A 27,687-nucleotide genomic window follows, 5' to 3' on the forward strand; every position below is an offset into this window, starting at 1 on the left:
TGACAAAAAATGGGAATAAAACTGACAAAAACACTGAGAAAAGTGTAGAAAAAGAACAAAAAAATGTTGAAATTTCAACCCAGAAAAAAACAAAGCTGGATGGTCGACGGGAAGACAACACAAGGGTTAAAACTGAAGGAAATGCTAATATTTGATTCAGAATGAGTGTCTGACCGGAGCCGCTGTGCACAGCCTCCTTGAGGATCTTGAGTTCGTTATTAAACTCGGCAAACAGGGAGCTTTTGCAGAGAGGTCGCGGGATGAATCGTCGCTCCAGCTGGTCGGCGATGTGGTGACGTGCTGTAATCTCCTCCTGAGAGTCAGCAGGCTGTGTCAACAACTAGACAAAAAGGAAAATACATAAACCAGTGGAAGACAAACAGGAACACAGTACACCACCCACAGTTAACCCTCGTGTTGTCTTCCCACCGACCTAGAAATTTTTGTTTTATTGAGTTAAAATTTCTAATGAAAAACCTATTCTTTTTTTTTTTTGTCCTCTAATACCTTTTTTTTTTTTTTTTACAATTGTCATTTTTTTTGACATTTTTGTCACTTTTTTCCGACATCTTTTCACATTTTTGTCACTTTATTTGACATTTGTTCACAATTTAGTCACTTTTGACGTTTTTTTCTCTTTTTTTAAAGTTCTCTTACGAATTGTTTTTTTCTCCAAATGCTATCACATTGACAAAAAAACACAAATTCAATGAAAGTAGTGAACGGATTATTTATTTAACTTGTGAGGAGCGTTGTTGGGAACCATGCACGTTACTTTTTTGGACAATTTGTTTGAAAGAAACCCACATTTCTGATATAGAAACTTTTTGGAAAGGGGTCACATTTGACCCGAAGGCAACAGGAGGGTTAAAGAAGAAGGAAATTCACTGGTCCTTTACCTTGCACTGTATGAAGGGTCGCAGCAGGACAAAGATAGGGATACGGGTTCGGACAATGAAGTCAATGAAGTCCCAGAAGGCCAAGCCGCCCACCTTCCTCAGGGCCATCTCTTTCACCTGCAGGCTCAGCCGATACCACTGGTTTCCCAATGAGCGCTCAAAGCAAACCAACACCACCTTTAGTGCTGCAGAGAGAGAGAGAGAGAGAGATGAGTGCATGAGAAGGAACAGTGGTAGGAACAAGAGAAGCCATAAAACGTTGTCACTTCTTCTGATCCATACCCAGATATGCAGCCTGGCTGGTGGACTCTGCCAACCCCTCTCTGCGCAGATCCTTCCCTGTGTCGCCCGGGGTGGAGCAGTGAGCCGGGGAAGCGTCCAGCATGAAGTTCTTGGTGCGGGAGGTGGAGATGATCCGAGGAGGCAGGAGGATATTGATGACCGTCTGGAGGAGCAGGAAGATCTCAGGCTGCTCCAGGTGTGGGCTATCTGCAAGAGGGGAAACAGAAATTTGATTTGGTAACATTGTGACATGCTATGTACAATTTGCTTCATGTATGTTTATGTTTTCATTCTATATAACCAGGAAAGCACCAACAGTGAGACTGTTGTGGTTTCAGTTCTGTTCCTGCTTCTTTTTCTGCATTTGTTGCTGTACGTTGTTTCCTGTTTTATTTTGATAGTCTAGTTTCCTCTGTTCTCTTGTCTCTAGTTTTACTACCTGTCTTGTTATTCCCGCTTTTGTGATTGTTGCCCCCGCCCTGATGTGATTCACCTGTTGTATCATCTGTTCATCGTTTGCTCGTTACCTCGTGTATTTACCTCTGTGTTCCCTTTGTCTCTTGTCAAATCCATTTGTGAGTTTGTGTGTTCAAGATGCAGTGTTCCACGGCTGCCTTCCCTGTGATCCGTCTTACCAGTGTCTGTGTTCTGGGTTTTGGTTTTCTTTGTCCTTGACATTTTGGATTTTGTTTTGGGCATTTTGAGCCCTGTGTTTCCTTGGACTCTTTTTGTAAAATAAACCCTCAGCTAAACACTCTCCTGCCTGTCTTAGGTTGTTTTTAAGATGCTATTTTTATATGATTTATATCAGCATAATGACTTAGTGTACACATGCCATCAGTTTTATTTCGGAAGTTTCTGTTATGAATGTAGCGGAGAAATACTGATCAAAATACTGCAGAAAACTGATAGCATGTGAACACTAAGTCATTATGCTGATATGAATCACATAAAGAAATGCCACTAAACCAGAGCACGTGTTTCTCCCATCCCAGAATGCTGTGTGAGCAAGCCAGACCCTCCTTTGCCGTGTTGTGGAGGAAGGTCTGGCAATACAAGACTACCTAAGAGTTGTCTCAAACAACAACAAAATGTACCTTTGCTCCCAGAGCCCACAGTGAGCACAAAGGGAATGAGCAGGTTGAGCAGCATCCCCTCTCGCCTCTCCTGATTGGTGAAAGGTGAGATCACATGGCTCAGAGGAAAGTCCTCCTTCAAGGCCTAGGATGAGGAAGAAAATAAGGAGGAAACAAAAATCAGACATCGAACAATTGAGTCTTTCTGATGAATGGACGTCAGATGAGTTAAACTGACCTGGATCTGCAGGGCAACCAGTCGGACCACTGCTGTGCTGAAGGGCAGAGGAGGGGATAGGTAAGGGCTGAGGTGGAGAAGAGGAAGCCCATCCGCCACGCTGGAGGGACCAACTACACCCATCACCTGACAACACACACATAAATGCCAAAACTCCAAACATTAAATGTAATGATTTGTCTTGTGCGTCTGTTGGTTTCCATACCAGGTTGACGCAGACGTTGATCAGCGAGCGAAGGTGTGGGAGGAAAGAGATGATTGGCTGTCGCTGCAGGGTCAGGCAGATGCCCTCGATCAGGTTGCTGGCCGCCTCCCACTCCACCTGTCTCCTGGAGAACACCCGCCCAATCAACACCACACCACACCCCAAAAAAAAATTATGAGTTAAAAACAAAACTAGTTTGTGTCATGTAAATAAAAGATGTTGACCTGGAAAATATATAAAATCTTTAAAAACGCTCAGAGGGATACTGGTGAAACACTTACCACACTATTAATCCGCCATATAATCATCACCTTCATGACCCTAGTAAAGGCCATACTGACAACAAATATTGCAAAGCTCACAAGCATAGCCAGCTAAACACTGCAGCAACAAATCCTGGGGTGAAACACACACACACACACACACCTGTGACCAGTGTTCCCTCTGAGCCAGCTGTCTTATGTCACGGAGGAGGATGCAGATGTGCTGCTGTTATTTGTTTTTGCTGCACTAGGGCAGTATTTGTACTATTGTTGTATGTACTGGACCACTATATTATTGATTCATACACTGAATTGTTTTGCACCTTCATATGTAGTTGATGTCTCTCCTTCTGTACTTCTGTATTGTACTTCTATTCAGGATTACAGTATTAAATGTATAGAGTTACGACAAAGTAGTATTGAAAGGATGGAAAAAAACTGCTGAATACCTTTTTAGTCTGACATGTATTCAACAGATCTAGTTTAGTGTTAATTTTATAGAATCTCACTAAAATGATTAATCTTAGTTCATTTGCTTAACTGTAAATTCAATTTCCATTGTTTGAATTTAAAGTTTTCTTTCTTTTCAATTTCATGTAATGCTCTTTGAGTGACTTTATGTATGCAATGTATGCTATACACGCAAAGTTTATTGTTACTATTAATATTATAATTTTTATATTATTTTAGGGATGGCTATCAGTGACCAATCCACAATAATACATTTTCTTTTTAACTTTTGCCATAGATTGTAACAATGCAATTTAGTGAAACTTTTAAAACAAGCATTAAAAGCACCTAACAGCATCAATATCTCTGATTGCATAATAATGAAAAAGTGATAAAGTGTGCTTGTTTAAAGAATGATCCCAATTATTTCCACATGGTGAGGGGAATTTTCTTTTTTAACTGCATTACTCTTGCTACATCACCAGTCAAATCTGCGATTGTGGTGTTTGTCTGAAATCATCTTTCATGACTCAAGACTGTAAACTGGCTTAGAGGGACCACTGCTGGGGATCCATCGTTAGTACACACACCCACACCGGCGTTCTCCTCTCGCGCACACGCACGCCCACAAGTACCCGCACGAAAACACGTCACAGCAGCACTTACGGTACAGCAGCCACGAAGGCAGCACTACAGAGGACAGTGCCAAGAAGCCGTCTATCTACTGGACACATCACGGCACCGGCACAGCACGATACACTCACAGGGAGACGGAGAAGAGGGATTGTATTCAACAGACCTGGTGCATAATGCCTGTGGGCGAGCGCACCTGAGCGTGGGCATCTTGTGGATCTTGTTGAACATGCGGTCCAGCCTCTTCAGTATGAGGATGAGGGCGGGGCGGACAGCCTCGGACGACCAGCCGGTGATGGGCAACATCTAACATGTGTAGCGGCGCAGCCCTCGGCTCTCCATGGTCAAGGTGTGTTGGGCTGCTGTTAGAGGTGCGTGGCGAGTCTCGCCAGTGCTGGGGAAAAGACACAACAACACACACACACACCACACACACAACACACACACACACATACACTAAAAACTTTAGTGATCTTAATATTAGATATAGTAATAAACAACAGAAAATAATCTTGTGTGTGTGTGTGTGTGTATATTAATGTATATATATAAGTCAAAGACATTACTCTTGCTTATTGGGCTCATCAGGTAAGAAATGTTGAAACGTTACTAAGTTTCTACATGTGAGGCACTATAGGGACATTAATGTATATATTTAGAATAATGTAATATTATAGTCGTTGGATGAGTCAGAAAATAGCAACATAGAGGCTCTAACAATTCAAAGGAAAAACTGCTTTTGATTCTTATTCAAACTCTGGCTTGCATCCAAAATTCTTAAAATGACAGATGTGTTGTATTTTGTACGTATGTATATTTTTATGTATTTATTTTATATTTTTCTTGCTACGGACCTACTTTTTTTTGGCATTTCCGCCTTCATTGGATAGGACTGCTATGAAAGGAGGGAGAGAGGGGGAAGACATGCAGAAAATCGCCACAGGTCAGACTCGTAACCCTGGACCCTCTGCGTTGAGGCATAAACCTCAATTTACGTGCGCCTTCTCAACCAACTGAGCTACCCTGGACCTACTTGTGTCTCTGAAATAAAGATATATTCTTATTATATTGACACCTGCAAAATAAGGCAGTACTTCATTTTTTAGACCCAGATGAATGAGTCACACTCCTCCCTCCCGCCTTTTGAGGAATTGTAATGACCTTAATATATGTGGTCAAAGATGAAGTTAGTCATGAGTACACCACCTCATGTGGGACTTGATGTCCAGCAGCTCCAGTGCCGTGACCCGCGGTTCCCCGGCGACGTTCTGCAAGATTTTGAGCCGCGGCCCACAGTGTTTGTAAAACTCGGTGCAGATGTTTAACAGGGACTCCCGCGGTCGGCGAAACTCCTCCCTGGCGTTGCGCTCATCCAGCTCCTCCCTCGGCATGCCCTGGCCCTCCTCCAACAGGTGGAGGTTGTCCCTGGACACATGCATACAAACAGGACTGCACTCAAGGCATCTATTCTAAGACAGACACAAAGTGAGTTAAATCATCTCCCACAATTGATCATGGTGCAGTCCTGACCTGGTGTTGACCCCCCCTGACATGGCGTGGTTAGCTGTAGTGCCTCCCTTATGGCCCTGATCACAGCGGGACATCTGGGGTGCTGTCATGGGCCTGTGCATGAGGTATGGATAATGTTATGAGGATCAAAAGCAGCTAAAAGGACATCACATCCTTATGCACAAATGCACAGTGCATTGTTTTGTTGTTTTTCTTGTTGCATGGGTCCAAGTCAGACCTTGTGAGGGTCTCTGAGCTGTAGAGGAGGGCCTGCAGGGATGTGGCCAGAGCAGCGATAGCTGCAATCTCATCCCTGGCAGCCGAGGCTGACTCCATTGTAATCGTATTGCTCTTCAACTTCTGGAGGTGGCAGGGGACCAAGGCCTCCAGCACCATCAGCATCTGGAGACTGGAGAGATGCATCCAGACCATTAGTGAACAGAATACAATCGCTGTGGAAAAGATGCAAATACAGGAAGAGAGGGAGAATCCTGAATGCCATACCTCCTGAAGGATTCGGGGGCGTAGGCAACCACGGTGACACACAGTTTGATGGCCTCGCTGACGGAAAAGGCCAAGTCCTCATTGCCGTAACAAAAATCTGAAACAAAATAGTAGAGCTTTCCATAAATAATGAAGGTTTTAATTCAAATAAAAGACAAACGATATGTACCTAGAGATCGTAGGGGTTTCTCAGCCTTAACCAGCTCTAGAGCATCCAGGGCATCCTGGGTCTCACCCTCCAGAGAGACCAGCAGGTCAAACAGACACTGAGCTGACACGCCTTTGGACAAACCAGTGCTGGTGCTCGTCTGGGATGGGAAATGAAGACAGTGAAATTCACAAATCACAGGCATCCCGAAATGCAAAAAACATGCGTTTATGTGTGTATTAAAGTAGCTACAAGGAACTTTTAAATGTCGGAGGATCATAAATGAACTGTACCAGACTTACAGTAAAAAGAACGCTTTTTTATATAGTTTAATGCCTTTGTCTTGGTCCGATTTTTCCAATGAAGTCACAAAACAACTTCCGGCTGGCAGACCCCTGTACTTGTGTAAAGCGCCCTTGGGTTTCATGAAAGGCGCTATATAAATCTAAGTTATCTTTTTATTATTATTATTATTATTATAATAACAACAAACTCTAGCTAATGCTTTGGCCCATGAGTTATGACACAGTGACACCCGCTTTAGCTCACGATACATCCAAAGTAGGCTAAGTTACCGTATGAACACTTTTGACCAATCAACACAACCTGATAGTTCCTTGTAGCTACTTTAAGAAGGCAAAAATGCACACACAAAACTCAAAATACCCGAGAATTAGAATCGGTGCATGTTTGTACTCAGTAGTCTTACTGTGAATTCCAGCAGCGGAGCTACACTGGCGAACAGCTGCAGGGTGAAGGGTTTGCGGTGGAGGATGTAAAACTGCCGGCAACAGAATTCAATGCCTTGCCTGAGTAAAGGGTCGCTCTCATAGTCAGCATAGACCTGTCATAACAATACAGAGAGGACACTGTTAGCAAGGTATGTAATCCCCAATGTATGGTGTCTGAAAAATAATGAAATTGTTAATTAGTACTGCTGTCATTCGATTGAAATATTTAATCGCGATTAATTGCATTAATGTCATAGTGAACTCGTAATTATTCACAATTAATCTTATATTTTTATCTATTCTAAATGTCCCTCTATCTCTTTTTGTCCCATTGCTTTTTCTCATTTTAATGCGGATCGTCTCGCATTGTGCCAATGTTTTATTATTAAAAACTACACTTGCATACAGCCTACTGTAGTGTTCAATTTCACACGTAACATTCTCACTTGGAGCAAATAATCTGTCACCCAAGATCCGGTGTGGTGTTGTAGTTTTTCTACCATTACCAGTGTAAAAAACTACAAAGTTTGCTAGGCCAAAAAGAACGTTAATCCCGCGATAAAAGAATTGACGCCGTTAAAATGGGTTTGCGTTAACACGTTTAACTGACATCACTTTTAATTAGTATTTCTATTATTATTATTGTGTGATATTTAGTGTGTTGTTTTGTTTGCTTTTGGGAGATGCATGCTATGTAAATTATACAAATTGTATAGTGTCTCTTATTAAACATTTTAACAGTATAAAGCACTGTATTGGTACCTGCAGCATGGTTGGCAGGATCCACTGGTAACCGCTCAGGGAGAACAGGTGGTTGAAGTGAACAGCGGTGTTGATGGCGGTAGCTGTGTACTGCCTGAGGAGGGCGCTGTCCTCTGGGTGCAGCAGCAGAGCCCCGTTGAAAACGTTAAGGAACAGCATCATCTCGTCGCCCCACGGGTACTCACTGGGCATGCCTAGAAACATTTCCTCCAGCAGCTTGATCCACAGAACCTTGTGGAGGGTGTCCAATCCAAACAGCTCCTTACCTGGGATATTGGTGGTAAAAAGTCTAAGCATGGAATATGAACTAGAAGGAAGCGCCTGATGATACAGTTGGAGTCTGTCTCACCTTGTGGCTCATTGACCAGTGAGAACTCTGCATCGATGGCAGTTCGTGGGAAGGACGGCAGACGAAGGAGGTCTTCCTGCAGCAGGGAGACGTGGGATTGCTTGTGCACAGCTGGCATGTGTTGTGTGAGGGAGATGAGGAAGAGGACCCGGCCAACTTCCTCTAGTTTACGGGAAAACACCTAGAAAAGGAACAAAGAAGTATAAAGAAATGAGAAAAAAAGGAGACACTCTGACCATGTTACCACTCTGTTCTCCATTTCTAAAGGGTGTTGATTTAATGTAGCGGACTCATTTCAGCAGAGACAATACATAATAGCTGAATATAAAAAAATCACACCTGTTTCTGGATAAGCTCCTGTCCTTTCTCAGGCAGCATGTGAACCAGGTTGAGCTGAGGAGAGACTGATCTCCGGAAGGGGTAGATGTCTCTCACGTATGTCTGGAGTAGGTAGACAGCAACATTTAATTAGAGAGTAGACAAGAAGATCAAGTCCAGCCTTCTGGAAATCCTTCTCTGATAACAACTACTAACTACAACACACACACACACACACACTATATACTGTATATATCATGATTATGTCTATATATGCCATCTTCCATAACTAGCTACACCAAGACAATCCTTAAACCTAATGTACCTACCTTGCTGTAATGGATGAGGTTCCATCGTTTGTCCATGAGGAAGTAGTGTGCGGATCTGGCCTCGGGAATGTTGAAGAATTCCAAGCATTCCTAGTTTGGGGGAGAAAAATCCATCTTCTCTAAGTTTACTTCAGTCAAACCAATGCTTACACATTGATGCATTGATGTTAAAAATGAAGCATCGCGCAAGTTCTGGCAGGTTGCGGAGTCACTATTATCTTAGCTCATAGCTGACAGTTCCAGCACACCAGCTGATGGCTCATCTGATTCCCTCTTTTGATAGAGCACACTATTTAAACTGCTTTTTCCAGCCTACCTTGCTGCATCTCTGCTAGTGCTTGCAAGCCACCTCCACCCCAGCTCCTCCTTTCAAATGTATGTGTGATTAATCAATGTTGTGTCTCTGCCATTGATGCTGCTCTGGTGTGTACCCTATGGGGATCCTGCATTGCTGCGCTCCCAGCTTAAGGCCTTCCATGTAAGAACATAGAAGGGAAGGGGGTGTGTGCTCTCTCTGCCTCATGCTTACTGGGGGAAGGTCTCAGACCCGAGCCATCACACCAAATACAAATTGCAGATGAACAAATCTATTCCGACAAAGTGGTCCTGACTGAAATCTAATAATATCATAACAGATGACTCACTTGGATACTTTTGACATTTTAAGTACATTAATATTTGAATGCAGGATTTGTAATGAAGTGTTTTTACATTGTTGAACTGGTACTTTAAGTAAAGGATCAGAGTACTTCCCCCCACCACTGGTGTCCCTACCTTGAGCAGGGCTTCAAACTGAGTATCTTCATGGACTGGAAGCTGTGTTGGGATGTCACATTCGTTCTGCCCGTGCACCACCAGCGTTTTGGTTCCTGCACCAACCACGCAAAAGGAAATATTTCAATATATTTTAGGTATTATTGACATCATCCTGATTAAATAAAATGTAGGGTTCTTTAGGTCATCTGTCTCCGCTACATGCATGATATCTGGAATCTCAATGAAGGGGGCTTTCACACCGGCCTCATTTAGTTGAGTTGAATCACGCTACAGTCCCTGACAAAAGTCTTGGCGCTTATCTATTTTGTAGAAACACCTGCTATTAACCTGACTTTTAATTAATCAATTGGTGTAAGAAATAGCTCATATGAAAAGCTAAAACCCTCCCAAATGATGTTCAATGCGCTGAAATAAAATAGTTTCCTAAAAAAAGATTTATTATTTAAACAAGACAGAAAGGTCAAATTTTGGCAAGACAAAAGTTTTGTCGCCTATACAGAAATTGAAAAAAAATCCACTTTCTTCCACTTCTCCAGCGTCCATCCTTTTAGCAGGCTGTGGGCCTTGGCAAACTGGTTGACACAGGGACTTCAGGGTACCAGGTCTCTGCTGCAGTGGAAAATGGGCTGGCCTTGGATTTTTGAGCCAACAAACGGTCTTCTCGAGCAGTTGTCTTGCGGGGTCTACCTGACCTGGGCTTGTCAAAAACATCTCCAGAGTCTTCAAATGTTTTTTTAATCCTCTGTCCTTGACGCTGAGACACATTGAAGGTGTCTGCCACATCAGCAGTGGATCTGGTCTTCAGCCTCTTGATAATCAAAACTTCACTCAGGGTGAATCTTAGGCATGTTTGCAGAGGTCTAGTTGCAGTTGATGTGAAGGTCTAGTGTACTGGGGTGTTTTTATACACACCTGAGACCTTACTGATCCATTATTAGTCACAGGTGAAGCTCATATGACAAGGCGACAACACTTATGTCTTTGCAAAAATTGACTCAATGGGCTTTACCAAGCTGTGAATATTAGAATACTTTTTGACAGTTTCTTTTTTGCACTGAAACATTATTACAAAAGCTGTTGGGATTAAAATGAGCCATTTCTTGTAAATAAATCTGGATTAGAAATATATTTCAGCGGCACTTCAGGTCAATTTGTACACAAGCAACAAGACTTTTGTCAGGGACTGTAGAGTTTGTTTTCCCCCTTGGTGACCAGGGCAGACGTAGTAATGTTGCTCACAAAACAATGTCTGATCCTTTAAATGAAATGATGGTTTGCACTTGATGGAATAAATATGCACTATTCCAGAACACAGGATCTTCTTTCTGTATTTCCTTTCTTGCTCCCTACCTAGACACATCTGACCAATAAGCTGAGTGAACACTCCTGCGTTTTTTGTAATGACGCATTTTGGTCCGCTTAGATTTTTCTTTGTGAAACAAAACCGGGAATTTTCTCCAACTTTACAAACTCATCAAGTGATTCGGACCAGAGCAAATTAACTATATGTGTGAAAACACCCTTAACTCTCATGTTGTCTTCGGGTCAAATTTGACCCATTTTTTAAAGTTTCTGCAGTGAAATTTGGATTTCTATGAAACTTCACAATACAAATTAAGGATCAGCTCACTACTATCACTGACTTTTGGGTGTTTTTATTAAATTTTATAGCATTATTCGGACTAAACTTTGACAGTGATTATCCATCATACTTTCTCTATCCAATTCATAATTTCTGTTTTTTTTTAACTCAACAGTTAGATATAATTTCATAAGCTACATGAAAATAGTGGTAATAAGTTGTGTACACTGGTGGTTGTGAGTGTGTGTGTGCGTTAGAGTGTGTGTGGGGGGGGCTTTATCAAAAACGTCGAACAATGTCATAAAAATGTTGAAAAGAGCCAAAAACGTAAAAGAAAAGAAGAAAAATAAGTGACAAAAACGTCAAAGATGTAAAAAAAAAAAAGTGTTAATTTTAAATGAATCAAAGGATCAGTAATATCACCTGGCATGGATGCGGTGACCAGCAGTTTGACCTCACACTGCTCCTTCTTCATGGTCTGCTTGAGGTCCTTGAAGAAGAGCCCCTCCACGTAGCCAACCACCTCCCACAGGAAGGTCAGCGTGGCCGAGATGGCGTCCATTCCCCACTCACACGGAGTCCGGACAAAATACATGATAAGTCCCACCTAGAAGGGGAGAACCGTTTGAGAGAAATTATGGTTAACTGAGAGTTTAAAGACTATTGAGGATTTAAAAAAAAAAGATATGAAAAAAGGTCAAGTATTATTTCTTCACCAGGTAGTTGAAGAGGATATGAGAGGTCTGGGCCGGCAGATCTCCAATGTTGAGCAGGAGCTTCCTCAGCATGTACATCAGCTCATCCTGGCATAACAACACATATAAATTATTATTATTATTATTCAACTTTGTCATTGTACATGTCACAAGTATAGCAACAAAATGTAGTTTGCCTCTAATCAGAAGTGCTTTAAGCAGTGATTAAATAAAATATGCTTCAGTTCATACAGAACACAAGTCATGTGACATTTGCCATTTTAAGCCTTTAGCTTGTGCACTCATTAACTTACAGTGTAACTGAGAAGAAAAGCCACTTCAGATTCAAATATTGTGTATGTTCACTCACCTGTCGGTTGCTCACTGTTAGTTTTTCCAGGAAGTGGCGGAGAACCAGGGCCGGATCTTCAATCAGACAGTTCCATAGGATTTGTTGGGCAACAGCACTCACTAAAGACACATTGAAGGAAATATTTTGCATATACAGTGTGTGCCACGCACAATAGTTGATGCAAGTGCATCTTCTGCAAACTAATTGATGACATAATGCAGAGAGATCATATCAATAAATGTATTTTCCGAAAGTGTGTTGATAAAATATTTACCGGGGTAAAATCTCTTTTTTAACCAATAAATCTAAAGCAAATGCCGCCTACCAGCCACGCCATCCTCACGAACTTCCCCGTCCTCCATGAGGTGCACTATCGGTAGGACTGCAGCACAGATGCATGCTGGGAAGACGGCTTGGGGCGGCTGTAACATGTGGTGAGTAGGAGTGTGTTCTGTTGTGTTCTCTTCATCTGGCAAAAAAGCACAAAGGAAGATAGGTTTAAAAATGAGCAAGCAAAAGAGGTTTTGATAAAAGGTTCCCGTTGTCCCGTGTTTTCATACCTTCAGCGCTGGCCAATGAACGGACAGACCACACAGAGCCCCGACGGAAAGAGTAGTTCCTGTGGGAGTTACTGGAGGCGCAGGATGGGCTGACGGACAGACGGCGTGATGCCAGGTTCACAACTTCTTCTGCTGGCGGGATAAATGCCCAACATGATCAGTACAGACACAGGAACAACAACATGCTGTCAGGGCACAGCTCTGACTTATGTATTCCTGTGTATTATATGCTTGTGTGCCTGGTACTTGTAGCCCCACCTTCTTCCTCCTGCTCAGGCGGGGGGCTGCACGTGGGCTCGTAGCAGGACTCCTGAGCCACGGGGATGGCCGTGATGATGCTGGCCTCGCGGCCCAGGCGTCGCTTCTCTTCCTCCTGCTGCAGGTTCTTTAGGATGTGCTCGGCTCGCTGGTGGGAGCGCGACACGGCCCGTGCTGAGAAGGATTTCTGCAAAGGGTGGGATGGAGGGTGGTGTCGGATCAAACAGCACAGAGGTAGAACAGCGGGTGCAGACATACAGGAGGTTCAGAATGGGGTAGTGCACAAAATTAATACAAAATTGACAGTTTAAAAATCTTTCGGGAACGTGTGTGCATAGCTATTCTAGGCTCATGGTTACATCTGAGGAGCATTTTGTAATGTAAAATGACCGGACAACACATTAATACAGTAACTCTCCTCCAGCAAATTGATCTCATGCTCTAATGCTATCCTGAGCATCATGAATATCACTGTTGAAGTGTTGAATAGGAAAGATTTCAATCATGACAAATTGTGACACAAATATATGTAACAAGACTGGAATTTGGAGAATTTACTGTATCTTGTGTACAGTAAATGCCTCACAGCATTCACACGAGTGCTCATACACATCCAAATAGGCTGAACACATGTTATGAAAAACATACACAGCAAAGTCATCCAATGACCATGCATAAACAGCACAACACACACAAAATGTCTGAATGTCCGATGCATGCTGTTATTTTTTGTTGTTGTCTTACAATCAGAGCAAGTGCTAGTACTGTTTTTGAGTGTGGTGTGTATCACTGATCAAGATGCAAATATTTGAAATGACCCATGAAACTACCCCAGCTTCTGATCCATGATTAAAAAAAAAAAAAAAACTACAACTCCCAATGGGCTAAAAACACATTTTCCCTCCTGTCATTAATGATCTGAGGTAACAAGATGCATCAGCACAAACATCCGGACAGAAATACCAACTTACTATGGTATGGACTGACTGAATTAATGAGGAGTACTAAAAACAAAGACAGTCGATAGATAAATTATAGAACAGGTGCTCGCAGGTCGTCATCAAAATCTATTAAACATATTTTGATAAACATGCTTTTTAACCAAAAAAAAGACAAGAAAGTAAAAGGAAACACCAAGAAATCTGTTTTTACTACTTTGAATGACCATTCTAACCTTAAAAAATATATTACATACAGTATATTTTTTCTTGAATTAGCAGATTTCTTGGTGCAGTTGTCCACATTACACTTGCATAGCAACAACAAATGTATTTTAAAGCAGTCTAATATGCATTGTATGTGCTTTAGGTACATTGTGGGGTTAAGCAGGACTCAATCCAAAATGAGTGTCAAAATAAAATACACACCATTATTTTTTTTTACAGATCATGAAAATTTAAAGTGACAGTTCACCTTGATTAAAAAAACATGTTTTCTTACCCCTAGTTGTATCTAACCATGCTGAAAGTTTTGATTTAGTTTGACTGGATGTTGTGATATCCGTCTGCCTACACCTCCAATATAATAGAGGTAATCAGATTTAAAACAGTACTTTTCTGTTGAAAGGAGTCCATAGTTATGCTATGGCACAAAGCTTTGAGTGAAATGCTAACGTCATTGCTGTCACCATGACAACATGCTGATATTTAGTAATGTTTACCATGTTCACCATCTTAGTTTAGCATGCAACTATGCTAACTACTACTACAACTGACTAGCACAAAATGCAAAGCACCGCTGAGGCTGTTGGGAAAGTCATTAGTTTTGCAGATAAAGCAAAGTATGAAATGTAATCATTATCAGGTCAAAACAATTGACTTAGCAATAGTTGTGTTGTAAGACATTTGATTTTTAATCAAAAAAATATCAACCTTAGCAAAAGTAAGGGGATCATCAATACAAGTCAGCTGGATTAATCTTCTGAAAACCATGCATGTGTGTACCACATTTCACGGCAATCCATGAAATCTATTAAAAAAAAACACTAAAATAAGTGCTTGCATGGCTAAAAATAACAACAATGGGTCTTTCCAGGCCGCTTATACTCTAAATAATCTGGATCTCTCAAAACCTGGTCAAATTAAATAGAAGCAATCTGCATGGCTAGAAACCAATAGGTAAGGGATAAAATATGTTATTTTTGGGTGAACAAACCCTTTAATTTTCATTAAATCTAAAACAACCTGACTACCCAACCAACCATAACCAAAGGTGGTTATGGTTTACATAAAATGTATGTATTACATATTAAAAGGGATTTTAAATATTTGCTTACATTTTAATACTAATAAAAATACAATTTTATGGCAATTGTTGGAAGTGTTTGTTACAAAGCGGTAAATATATGCTATATTAGGCAAGCAACTTGAACAGAGGCTCAGACTTACAGACTGGTCTTCATTGATTGGGTCCTGGACGCTGCCTGTGTTCTGGGGCACCCAGGGGGGGTCGAATATGGGGACACAGGGCATGCCCAGTATAGGAGATGGCAGGGTGAAATTGATGCTGGGTGGAGGGATCTGAAACAAAAGATAAATATAGTACAACATGGGTAAAAGTAGCCTAGTTTTGTGGACAATATGTTTTTTATAGAATATTATATAGGGAGAGCAAACTGTGCTAGCATAGAGTCTTGTAAGAACCGATTATTAACCCTTCTGGACAACCTTTTTAGGGACAAATTGGAAACACAACTTTCTCTTTTGTACCTTAAAGATCTGCTGGGCTCCTTCCTCCATGCGAGGCCACACCTGGTAGCGGAAACGCCACAGTGTGTAAAACTTCAGGATGGAGTTAATGCGCTGGCAGGCCTCCTGGTGCTGGAACTCAGCCATCATCATTTCGGTCACCGCGTCAGGGACCTTTACCGCGCACAGAAGGAACATGGCAGCTGGAGGGGATTCAGAGAGGGTGGAGGTAGGAGAAATAAGGAGAGGCAGAAATGAAGAAAAAAGCGAAAGGGAGTGAAGTAGGCAAGAGTAAGGACACAAAAAGGAGGCAGAGACGGAAAGGGCAGGAAAGTGGAAGGTAAAATGTGGTTGAAGCCAAAAGAAAGGATGTCAAAAAAGGTAAAAGTGTGGAAATAGGATGAAAGGAGGTTTAATATGATGTAAAGCAAAATAAAATGGGAAGAAAGTCTTTAAAAGTCAGAATATAAAGTATTTGAATATCTAGGACAAAACATTAATACAACAGCTCATTTCAGTAAAATCAATTACGTCATGTATCATATCATGATCTACAATCATGGAAAACTCTGAAGGGCAGAACAACCTACAGAGGAGACCCACAGATCACTGATGCACAGCCTGATGGGTAACTCACCAGCAGCAGCTGCCATATGTTCATCCACACTGAGCAAGAGTTCCCAGGCTGCAGGCTGGATGTCTCCATACATATCATCAGTCAGGATGGGAGCTGCCTTGATCAGCAGCGAAAGTGGGGCCGGTGACAGGCTCATCACCTGAAAAACAATAATAAAGACAATCTGATTAACAGCAGTTTTTTTTATGGGTAGGTATTTTAGAACCATTCTTGAAATTTCCTAGCGGCTTCATCCATCATTTTGAGAAGACAATCAGAATAATTAACCCTCCTGTTGTCCTCGGGTCAAATTTGACCCCTTTAAAAAATGTCTATATCAAAAATATGGGTTTCTTTTTAACCAAATTACCACAAAAAATGGATTGGAATCCATACAACGCTCTTTGCAAATACAATTGATCACTTTCATTCCTGTACGTTCTTCTGATCTTAACTATTAGTTAAAATAATTCATAATTTCTGCTTTTTTAACTCATATATTAGGAATAATTCCATATAAACGAAGGTTATTGACCATGAAATCTAGTGGTAGTAAGGTGGTGTTAGTGAAAACAAAACAAAAAGTCTGAAAAAGGGACGAAAATGTCAAATCTTTGTCAGTTTTTGACCCGGGAGGACAACACAAGGGTTAAATCTCTAATAAATCCACTTCACCTGGGTGCGGATGTACTTGAGCATGCCTGTATCCTTCTTCCCTTCTGTGTTGGTGTCATTAGGTCTTCTCTTCATGGACGGGGTCCTCAGGCAAGACTTGTCCGAACACTAAAGGTATATACACTTACATAAACCACCGCGAAAACCACAGTTTAAAACAGGATGGTTGGATGGATAGTAGGTGGAACCCACCTCTTTACTCTTCTTGGCACGTGCCCCAATGTTACCAGAGGATGCGTTGTCCTCTCTCAAGCTGTCCACCGTCTCGCCGTACACAAGCTTGATGGCGCGGACAAGACGGGCACAGGAGCGGCTGTGGTGCTGGTAGCAGCGTGGGTGGCAGAAATCGATATGGGTGCAGATGAAACTCTGCTGGTTGCAAAGCAGGATCATAATCTGAGTCGAGGAGAGAGCAGAAGGGGGGGGGGGGGGGGGGGAGTCAGTGTGTGGGAAGGAAAACACCAACACCACATGAACACATACACTTCCGCACATACATGGAGCCAGGACATGTTGCGGTGGTAGTTGTCCTCTGCTCCTCCTGAGCCCTGGCCCTCTGGTTCTATGCTGGGTTCACTGGTGCTAAAGGGACTGCCTGCAACAGAAAGCAAGAAAAAAATATCATATATATAAATATATTTATGTTCAATATAACTTTTGTAGTTTATAGGGATGTAACAGATGAAATCCTGTCACTATTGTGTTGTCTATGTCTTACCTATGTCAGTAACAGTGTCCCTGCTTTGTGTTTGGGAGAGCAGCCCTTCTTCGTTCTCTGACTCCGAGTCCTGCCGGGGCATCTTGGTGCTCTTAAGGCTCCCAGCCCGGCGTATGGAGGACAGAGAGCCACCTTTTTTTACGCGAAAACTGCGAGCCCCTTTGATCTGAAGGAGCCGGGAGCCTCCGATGCGAATCTTACGGATGGGTGCTGGAGGAGAGGGAAGTGGGGCGAGATTATCTGAATTACTTATAATGATAAGCAGACAGGGCGGTAATAAACCAAATGGCCTTACTCTGTACGACATCCGATCTCACCTTGAACTTCCTGCGGCTTCTTCTCATCGCAGGTGGTGTCAGACTTCAGTGTATGGCTGCTGCTGTTAAGCGAATCGTGTCCGTCCTCGTCATCAAGGATGCCTGCAAAGCTGATCTTCCTCTCGTAGCGATGGCGACCGTGGTCCGGGTCGAGACGCATGCGGCAGCTGTCCAGATCCTACAGCCGACAGGCGTGAACAGGTATTACATGTTTCCAATCCATTTTTATGTTGCATATTCATTCATTTTTTTTCACAGAAGATTTAACTACTGACCACAAGAGGTTCAGCACGTGGGCGTGGTAAGCAGGGAAAGGTCTCTCGTAGGAAAGTGGTTATTTCCAGCAACAGCTGACAGGCAGCCATCTTTAGAGCAAAGGGGCAGCCACATTTCGTAGGATTGACTGTGTCTTAAAAATAAAACAATGTGGTTAGAGAACATCATTTGAAACGTTTTTTTATTACCGAATCTTTACTCAAGGTCCACTTACGTTCATCCCTATGTTTGCTCAGTTGTGGAAAAAGTCTCGTACTTAAGTTCACATACAGTGCTGCTCATGTGTATAGGAACCATGCCATGACTAAAAAGAGGAATGAAAAATCATCTTTTGGAAATTGATTTTATTGCCTTAATTATAAAATTAGGAGAAATCCAACCTTTAAGGACACCAATTTTCTTTGTGAATGAATAAAGTATTGTAAATAAATAAATGATCATCCTCAAAATACAGGGGCCATAAATAAACACACCCCTATGTTAAATTCCCATAGAGGCAGGCAGATATTTATTATTAAAGGCCAGCTATTCAGGATCAGGGGTACTAGATCCTGATAAAGTTCCCTTGGCTTTGGAATTAAAATAGCGCCCCCCCACATCATCACATACCATTCACCATACATAGGGATTGGAATGATTTTATTTCAGTTAGACTAATAGCTGGTTTGATTTGTGTTAAGAGATGATCTTACGAAAAGTACCCCATACCAACCTCTGGCCTTTAATAATAAAAATCTGCCTGCCTCTATGGGAATTTAACATTGGGGTATGTATACTTATGCCCTCTGTATTTTAAGGAAGAACAGTTATTTATTTACAATACATTTTTCATTAACAAAGAAAATTGGTGTCTTTAAAAGGTTGGATTTTTCCTCATTTTTAAATTAAGGCATTAAGATCAATTTCCAAAAGATGATTTTTTATTCCTCTGTTTAGTCAACTTAAGCATGGTTCCTCTACTCATGAGCAGCACTGTAATGATGACTGAGCGGCTGAGGAAGACTGAGATGTGAAAGTACCAGAAAAAGCTAACAAGTGGATTTTGTTTGTCACAAATGATTAAACTTGGACAAAGCTAACACCACATTTATGTAATGTCTAAAACGTGTTTAAATTAATTTAGTAAGAATTATAAAGAATATTCAATTGCAAATCCTGTAAAAAAACAAAAATCCACCAAAGATGTGCTGTTGAGGCATTAAACACTCTTCTGACTCACTGTCATCTAAATAGTCCTCTTCCTCGTCTTCTTTTCTCATTCTCCGTTTGGTCTCTTCATCAAAAATGTAACCCAGGATGTTGGCAGGGCTCTCGCTGTCCGAGTGACAGAGTTCGCTAAGCCTCGTGCCGATTGCCTGAGCAGATAAAACACATAAAGAAAAACATTCCTAATTTTTGAATTTTAATCCCAAGATAAATAATAGGCGGAAATCTTTAACTCACGTCTCCCCACTGGCAGAAATGCTTGGCAGCATTCCACTGGAGTTTCTGGTTTCTTTTGTTGCCCACAATAGGTGATCGGCCCCTGGACAGGCCTCTCTTGGTGATATTAACGTGGTGGCCTTTCATCCACTCTGGCCAGTTACCACGGTTACAGCGATAGACAAATCGGGCGCATTCGAGAAAGAGGGACGCCCGGGCCACGACTGGAGCTTCCTGGAAGAACCAAAACGTAGGTCGAGATTTTAATGTCAGAGATTTTAATGTATTCTTTTTTTAAAAAGCACCTTTTACAGTAATAAGTTAGAAAGTGCTTTGCAAAAGTCAAATTGTTCTAATCAAGAAACGGTAAAAACAACAAGCAATAAGAAAAGAATGAACTTTCTTTTTTTCAAACAGTCAAATAAAACCTCCAAAATGTCATTAATACCAGGTCCAGTGCAGCGGCAAGGATGGAGGCGTCAGGTATGGTTCCTGGCTCGCAGCAGTTCAGCAGGAACTGGAAGCGTTTCATGCCTTGGCGAATGGCGCCCAAGTTCACCACGTTCTTGTTCTTCATGGCTTCCTGACTGGCTGCTAGTCGCTCTTGAAAACCGTGGGGTCCTGAAGGAGAGCATGAAAAAAAGGAGAAGAGAGGAGAAGAGAAGAGAAAACAAGTGAAGAGATTTCTGTTGGGAAAAAAAAGCCTATGTGGGTGTAAACTGAAGGTTGAACATACTGTACATATAGACATTGCATGACGCAACATCACCATCCAGGACATTTAACAAAAAGCACTGACGAATGGAGCTGAGTGAGAGATGGACACACAGCCATCGGCAGTCGTTACACTTGGATTTCATTTAAGAGACACAAAAAAAGATTACAAAAAAAAATGCAGGCCATTTTAATGTTTTATAATGGGACCAAATCAATCACATTGACATGACAAGTGTAACCACAGCCATACAGAGGAAAGCTGTATGTGGACCATTCTGTTTACATCACTTCGCTGAAACTCAGGCATTGGAAAATACCACCAGACATCACCACAGAAGAGACAAAGAGCACTGACAGCGTCATGCTTGCCTTAGCACAGAGATATATGCTCTACGGTAGAAAGATGGTTTCATAGATATGAGTTACTCCCACACACCTCTTTTCCTCTCTTTCCACCAGTAAGTGAAAGAAAGGGGGGACGGGCGGGGGCAGGGGGCATTGTTGAAGAAAACAGGACGTGCATAGTTAGAAAGAAGGGAATGTAGAATTGGTAATATAACACACAGTTATGCCAATATCTCTGAAAAAACAGAGTGTATTTTTTTTACAAACTAGACACTGATGGGTTGAAAAAAATACATTGAGGACAACAGAGTGTGGCAGGCAGCTATTGGCCGAGCTGACATGGAGAATGGCGGACGGAAGAACTTGCAGAAGAGAAGAGACCACGACTTGCGAGGCGAGACAGGACACGACACCACACGGACAGACAGAGGCAGGGACAGAAAGAGAGAGAGAGAGAGAGAGAGAAATAGGCAAAGGTTGATGTGGCGTGGGTGGGCAAGGGGCGCCCCAGGGTGGGGGAGGTCTACCATCTTTCTCTTCTGTGTGGTGAAGCTTGGATGGATTCCTCCTGCCAGACCTCCATTTACCGAGCCGCTTGAAGAAATTTTCCTCCTCGTCCCTGGCATACTCCGGCTCCGCCGCGCCCCCCTCGGACAACTTCACCGCACTGGTGAACTTCACCTAAGACACATAAACACGCACAAAAAATAGAACCATGCTCAGATAGACAGGCAGAGGCCAAATCAATTTCAAAATAAAAGTCTTAATGCTGTTTTAGAGCCTTGTCCACCAGTTTACCACAGAAATACTAAATATGTATACATATTTTTGATGTATTTGCTCAAAATCAACTCAACTTATATAGCAACTGTCATGCAAACATGTCATACAAAAAATAAATAGTATCAAAAATAAACAACATTTTACAAGAATAAAAATAACAACAATAAAATGTTAACAATCTATGAATAAAAGTCAACAAATTAAACACCAGGGATTCATTTAGTTAAAACGACCATATTAATGCTAACATGAGTTATATGGGGTTGGGTGTAGCTGATTCAGACAATTGCAACCGGCTATGTTAGCACCCAGTGTTGTTAAGTAGACAGTGTTATGGTAGCTGTCAACCCCCCCTCCTCCCCCCTGACCTTTGAACTCTGACGGATGAAGGAGAGTCGATCCACGGAGCTGATATCCAGCAGGTCCTCAACGCCGTCAGTCAGTCCAGAAAGAGAGGAACGCTTCAGCCAGTTGCCTGGGACGTGAATCCCAAAAAAAAGTGCGTGAACAACACTGCAGAACATAGGGGTGTAACGTCACAAATGTGTTGCACACACTGGGTTACGAAGGCAATTACACACACACACTCACACATACACAGAAAGAGAAGGGCAGCGCAGACTCTCAGTTATTGTACAGTCACATACATTTAACTCACAAAGATATACAGACTGAGGTTCATTCAAAAATTAAGTGAAAAGGTACAAAAGTAACTTTTTATAATGCTGTTTAAAAGAAGAGTCAGACAAAAGACCTTGGACGAGTGGTATTTGCAGATACACTTTTAAAGTATGTTCTTTTAACATATAACAATGTTTCAATGACTGATAATCACTAAGTCGATTTTTTAAATATAATTTCATATGTTGCTTTTAGCTTAGCTGTGCGGTTGGCTGTTGTAGTGTTTGCCTTTCTTGGGCAGTATGTGGCAGAGAAAGAATCTGTACCCTTCATCCATCTGATACAATTTGCAAATACAATTTGACCCAGGCCTGTGACACTGTGCACATCGGGAGAGATGACCAACACAAACGGACATGAGACAAATACTGTATGAAGAGGGTTCCACATCCACATACGTAAGACAGAGAGTGTGAGTGGTAGGCGAACAGTCCCACGGCATGCTGAGGCACAAAAAGGAACACAAGACAGACCAAAGAGATGAAGTGACTCGGCCTCGCGGCAGGCAGTGTTCCAATGGTGGACATACAAAACAGATCATGTTAGAGTGAATTCCAAGGTGACAGCTGGGACAGAAAATACAATGAGATGGTCATGGAAATGCGTACTGTTCCCAGATCTGATATGAAATACAATGATTTGGAACAGGCACTGGAATCATTTAAATAATGTCCTGTCTGTTTTTTAGATTTTTTACTTAAATCACTTGTTGGAAGAAACCCCTCTTGAGGCCGATGTTGCATTAAAGCGCCCATATTATGCTCATTTTCAGGTTCATAATTAGGATTCAAACCGCAAAGCTATTTTAGTTCAGATAAGTGCCCCAGATATACCCAGACAGTCTTATATACATACACCACTAGTACCCTAACCCACAAAACTCACAGGGTATGTTCAGATAAGTGCCCCAGTCTAATATACGCCACTAGGGGGCACTACAAGCGCAAGGTAGATGAGTGGCATTACACATATTTTACTATAAATCACATATTCAATGTCCAATCATGACAAATCTCTCAGGATGTGTCCTCATAAGTACCTGAACCACGCTCTGAACGTTTCATTCTAATTGGACACCAGGGGGCACTATAAATGCAAACAAACTGCTGGTGACATGGCGCAAATCAGGCTATAAATAACTAAATGTTTGTCCCATCAACACAAAACTTCCAGGAAATGTCGACTTAATGACCTCATGTATGTCTCATTCAATGGGGGCGCCTTAAATGCACAATAACTGGACGTGGAATAACACAAATCAAGGTTTGAGCTTGGAATTGCAGCTTGCAGCTTTGTTTGCAATTGTTTTTGTGTTGGTCATCTGCTTTTCTCAAATTTCCGTGAGCTGGACTGAGCTACATATCACACTGAATTGAAAATAAATGTCAGTTGTAGGCATTTTAAACAAAGTGCACTGTTTGTCCTATTGTTACAAAGCTTGCAAGATATGTTTTATACTGACATCGGACCACATGTGTGAAATTACTTTGAAGTCGCTATTGAGAAAAAAAGGTTTAAACCTGCGTATTTTGAGGTTGTACCAGAATAGGTTTCCAAGGTTTCATAAAAAAAAACAAAAAAAAAAACATATTTTTGTTGTGCTGCACATTGCTGCAGATCTTGTTCCCTTTTTCTGTGTTTAGGTCTCACATCTCACTTGTTTTAGCTACAGAGTGAGACATTTGACTTCTATACTATCTTTGTTGGGAGTCAAACATGCTCTGTAGCTAGGTAAGATCACATCAGCTAGATAACTCTTTCTCCAACTTTGGTCAGTCCGAGGCAAAATAAGTTGGGAGACTTCTTCTAGACGAGGAGGTACTTGTGGAATACCTGCAGAACAGGGACAGGAAGTAGTTCTTTTGGAGATTATGGTCAACCAGTGTGTGTCGTAGCAGTGTTTTGCTATTGAGAACGAGCTAGTTAGCCACCTCGTCTCGGCTAGTGACGTAGAAAGCCGTGCAGATGTTGGAGACATGTAGGACACATTCAGAAACCGGATCTCCCTCTTAACACCATGGATACTTTTTTTTCCAAGTTTATATGCGTGTGGAAGCACCAGAGACACAAAATAACACCCCAAATCCCAGAAAAAGTGTTTTTTTCATAATATGGGCACTTTGAGGGGACAATATGGAGGAAAATTGATACAAATCATAGCGGTATTTAGATTTGACACTATGGAAATTGGTCTAATTGACATTGTGCAAAAATAAATGATTGTTTTGTGCCCAATCCCACAAAAATGACCTCCCCAAAATAAAAATACTATCCTTGAAAACCTTTACAGTCATAATTCTGGTCTCCTCTAAAAGGTAACTAGTCAAAAGATTTGTTGTATTATTTATGCTCCTACCTATTGGGAGCTTTAGTTTTTTGCGAAGTGAAATGCGACGGGATCTGGAACGGGAGCGGCGGTCAGTGGTGGTGCCAGAGTGGGCGGTGGTGCACTCCGAGGTGTCCTGTTCTGATTGGCTGCTGGTGTCACTGGCGGCACTTTGCGACTTGAACATCTTTCTCCAAAAGTCCTTCCGGCCAAGCAGAGCACCCGGGATCTGTTCGTCACTGTAGGTACAGAGAGGGAGGGAAGGTTCAGAACAGTGACCTGTTCATCATTGAAAGGGGGAGGGGGAGGGGGGAGGGGGGAGGGGGGGGAGCAACAGGAAGAGTTTGAAACTTTTTATCCTATTTTGAGCGGAGAAATGGCAGCTGGGCTCGATATAGATGGTGCTATATGGAGATGCTTTGACGTGGACACTCACTGTTCGGGTGTCTGGGGGGGTCTACTGGAGATGTAGCTGCGACACTCATCTGCAGCACTGGACACCTGACCCTTCTCCCCGGACACACCCGCCTCTGACCTGCGCACACACACACCCCACACAGACAGAGCGCTCAGGCGCAGTAAACCCCACCCATAGAATTCTTCCATGGAAGAAGTTTTTTATTCAGTGAAAAGAGGTTTGGCATACATAAATGATTTTGCTCTGATGGGAACTCATTTACGCTTTAGATGTTTGGCCAACTGAGCTATTGTCTGTTTCAGATCGACCTAGGAATTAAATAAGTTGGGGGCGGCCTGGGTAGCTCAGCTGGTTGAGTGTGCGCCCCATCTATAAAGGCTCAGTCCTTGCCGCTGGGGATCAATTATGACCTGCGGCCCTTTGCTGTATGTCATTCCCCTTTCACATCTTCAGCTGTCCTGTGTAATAAATGCCCTAAACATTTATCTTTAAAATATTATGTAGATGATTTGCAGTTACTGCAGTTACCACTACTGGATACTTTGTTCATCCCTGTGGGGGGAAATCATCCCCTGCGTTGACTGTTTGTCATTATATACTTATGTAAGAATACTTTTTATATACATTTTTGTGTAGTTTTGTGTAGCATTGACAATATTACATCATTTTATTTGCAGTAAAGGAAAGTGGATTTTCTTGTGTATTATCAAAAAGAAAATAACTTTTTTTTTTAAACGTGTGCATAATTTAAATATTCAATCCATTACATTGACTATCTCTCAAGACTATGCCGCTGTTATGCAAATCCTTGATGTACATGTGTTTAAGTTTAATTATATATTCTTCTGTGCTATGTAATTATGGACCTCGTTTCAAACTATTGATAATTGTTTCAAAAATATTATTTGGATTTCTAATACTGGAGGTTATAATTTTACGTTTCTAAAATTCTTCTTAAAGGTTAGTACAATTTAAAAAATTCTACGCACTTTCTACAATGTTCCTACACCTGACGGAAGTGTGGATCTTGGAAGAATCTTTGGCTAAACATGCAAACTCCACACATGATCAGGGTCAGGGGCCGACATGCTGCCCATTGCAAATCTTGTAAATCTTGCACTCAAGTTAGGTGTCATCTCAAATATTAACTGGTTTTACTGTAATGTCATGATTCAAAGGTAGTCCGAGGCTGGTCTGTTTCCAGTGTCTCATCTTTAACCCTGTGCATTTAACTGCTCCCTAATTTACCACAGCCACAGATTGGTAATGCTTTCATGATGTCACTTTCATTTTTTTTTAGTTTGGTTACAAAATGAGGCCAAAATACAGGAGCTGCCTCCTGGCAGATCTGCCCTGTATGCCACCGGCCACATCATTTTTTAAAATACGAACATCAAATCAGTCACTCAAGCAAGAAAAACAGAAGCAGACAGGACAGAAAAAAACAAAAAAAAAAACAAACAGCCAGCAGTGATGGGAAAAGAAATGAATAAAAAAAAGGGGGAAGTAAAACCTTACGCAATGATGAGAAATATTTTAAGGTCTCAACTCAAGGACACTTCAACAGTAATCGACAAATGATCGTTGCATTAGTCGAGTTAAGATTTAATTTGAAAATACGATGTCGTTAAGACCATTTCTGGCCACTGATTGGCCAGTACCTCCGGGTTCCAGGCTGTTTGGTCTCTTCCTTCTCCTCGGGTTTCTTGGTGGTGGCGACCTTTTCGGCGCTGTCCAGGAGCGCGCTCAGTGCCACCCTGCGGAACACATTTCCATGGGCCTCCTTAATGAACTGCACCAGCTGGCGGATGTCACAGTACAGACCCTGGGAAAGACGAGGTTGGCACACAAGTGTGAGAGAGAGAAGGTTGTGTGAGTGGAACGGTGTGTGAATGAGACCTTGTGAAAAAAAAGACTAGGATTAGAGCTGCTTTGATGATCGGGGGCGAGCATTTTGAGAGAAAGAAGGAAAAGGCAGAAGAGGAAGAGGAGAAAAATTACAAATACACAAGGGTTCTGTCAGCATAAGTGCCAAACAGAGGCTTTCTTGCCCATTAAGTTGACTAAGCCCTACGGTCTTCTAAAATTAAAATATGTCTGATTATATGTCTCCTATCCCCACAATATGATGCCAGAGTACACAGTGGCATATTAACCTGGAACACAAACTACTGAGCTGATCATTTCAGACAGACACACATCTAAAACATGCAGGGAATGTGTCAACAGCACAATGCCTGATTTGGTAAGATCACGTTGGGTTGAAGTCAGCAAGAGCTGATCTCAGTGAGATATTGACTGGGGATAAACAAAACCAACTTATTGACATTAAATAGACAATGTGCAAGAGTGCATGGAAATGCAAAATTTTAAACTGTCAATAGAACATTTAGAGTAGTGTTTACTTAGTCTAGGCAATATATAGATGCATGTAACGTATAAAAATTGAGTTTACATAACTGGACTGTTAATTTGAATCAGATGTGTTAATGCAGAGACCCATATCAAACATTCAGGGCAGTTGTCCACAGAACAAGTACATATCGCATAATCGTCGTGCAACACCAGGAGCTCAAACTCAGAACCTTTGACGCCGCAGGTAGGTGCTGATCTCAGGGAGCTGTTAGGTGGGTGAAGGCGTCACAACATTTAATAGATAATAGGCAAGACTGTAAGAAAATGTCTTTCAAAAATGTATTTACTAATAAAAAATTGAGAGAATTTTGTAATTTGTTTAGGCAACATAAATATGACTGTAATAGTGACAAACTGATGTTGAAAGATGC

The 27,687-nt window shown here is 41.8% G+C and overlaps 1 protein-coding gene across 1 annotated transcript in view; it reads right to left on the reverse strand.

Moving 5' to 3' along the window:
* The window catches only part of unc80 (unc-80 homolog (C. elegans)), a 58,443-nt gene that overhangs the window by 6,800 nt on the left and 23,956 nt on the right, over positions 1 to 27,687 (reverse strand). Inside the window, 41 exon segments of the mRNA XM_032506750.1 lie at positions 175 to 340; positions 900 to 1,084; positions 1,182 to 1,388; positions 2,279 to 2,402; positions 2,496 to 2,621; positions 2,701 to 2,824; positions 4,243 to 4,440; positions 5,253 to 5,471; positions 5,577 to 5,669; positions 5,794 to 5,964; positions 6,060 to 6,156; positions 6,229 to 6,367; positions 6,917 to 7,051; positions 7,701 to 7,966; positions 8,050 to 8,230; positions 8,389 to 8,490; positions 8,697 to 8,786; positions 9,471 to 9,565; positions 11,479 to 11,662; positions 11,772 to 11,858; positions 12,121 to 12,221; positions 12,428 to 12,571; positions 12,663 to 12,794; positions 12,921 to 13,107; positions 15,308 to 15,439; positions 15,629 to 15,810; positions 16,245 to 16,383; positions 16,899 to 17,006; positions 17,091 to 17,294; positions 17,396 to 17,493; positions 17,617 to 17,826; positions 17,934 to 18,111; positions 18,209 to 18,342; positions 19,429 to 19,564; positions 19,653 to 19,865; positions 20,080 to 20,252; positions 21,281 to 21,374; positions 21,845 to 21,951; positions 24,514 to 24,722; positions 24,920 to 25,018; positions 26,563 to 26,726. Coding sequence (XP_032362641.1) covers positions 175 to 340; positions 900 to 1,084; positions 1,182 to 1,388; positions 2,279 to 2,402; positions 2,496 to 2,621; positions 2,701 to 2,824; positions 4,243 to 4,440; positions 5,253 to 5,471; positions 5,577 to 5,669; positions 5,794 to 5,964; positions 6,060 to 6,156; positions 6,229 to 6,367; positions 6,917 to 7,051; positions 7,701 to 7,966; positions 8,050 to 8,230; positions 8,389 to 8,490; positions 8,697 to 8,786; positions 9,471 to 9,565; positions 11,479 to 11,662; positions 11,772 to 11,858; positions 12,121 to 12,221; positions 12,428 to 12,571; positions 12,663 to 12,794; positions 12,921 to 13,107; positions 15,308 to 15,439; positions 15,629 to 15,810; positions 16,245 to 16,383; positions 16,899 to 17,006; positions 17,091 to 17,294; positions 17,396 to 17,493; positions 17,617 to 17,826; positions 17,934 to 18,111; positions 18,209 to 18,342; positions 19,429 to 19,564; positions 19,653 to 19,865; positions 20,080 to 20,252; positions 21,281 to 21,374; positions 21,845 to 21,951; positions 24,514 to 24,722; positions 24,920 to 25,018; positions 26,563 to 26,726 — 6,133 coding nt within the window.

The sequence above is a fragment of the Etheostoma spectabile genome, chromosome 24 (assembly GCF_008692095.1).
Source record: "Etheostoma spectabile isolate EspeVRDwgs_2016 chromosome 24, UIUC_Espe_1.0, whole genome shotgun sequence".
Classification (NCBI taxonomy): domain Eukaryota; kingdom Metazoa; phylum Chordata; class Actinopteri; order Perciformes; family Percidae; genus Etheostoma; species Etheostoma spectabile.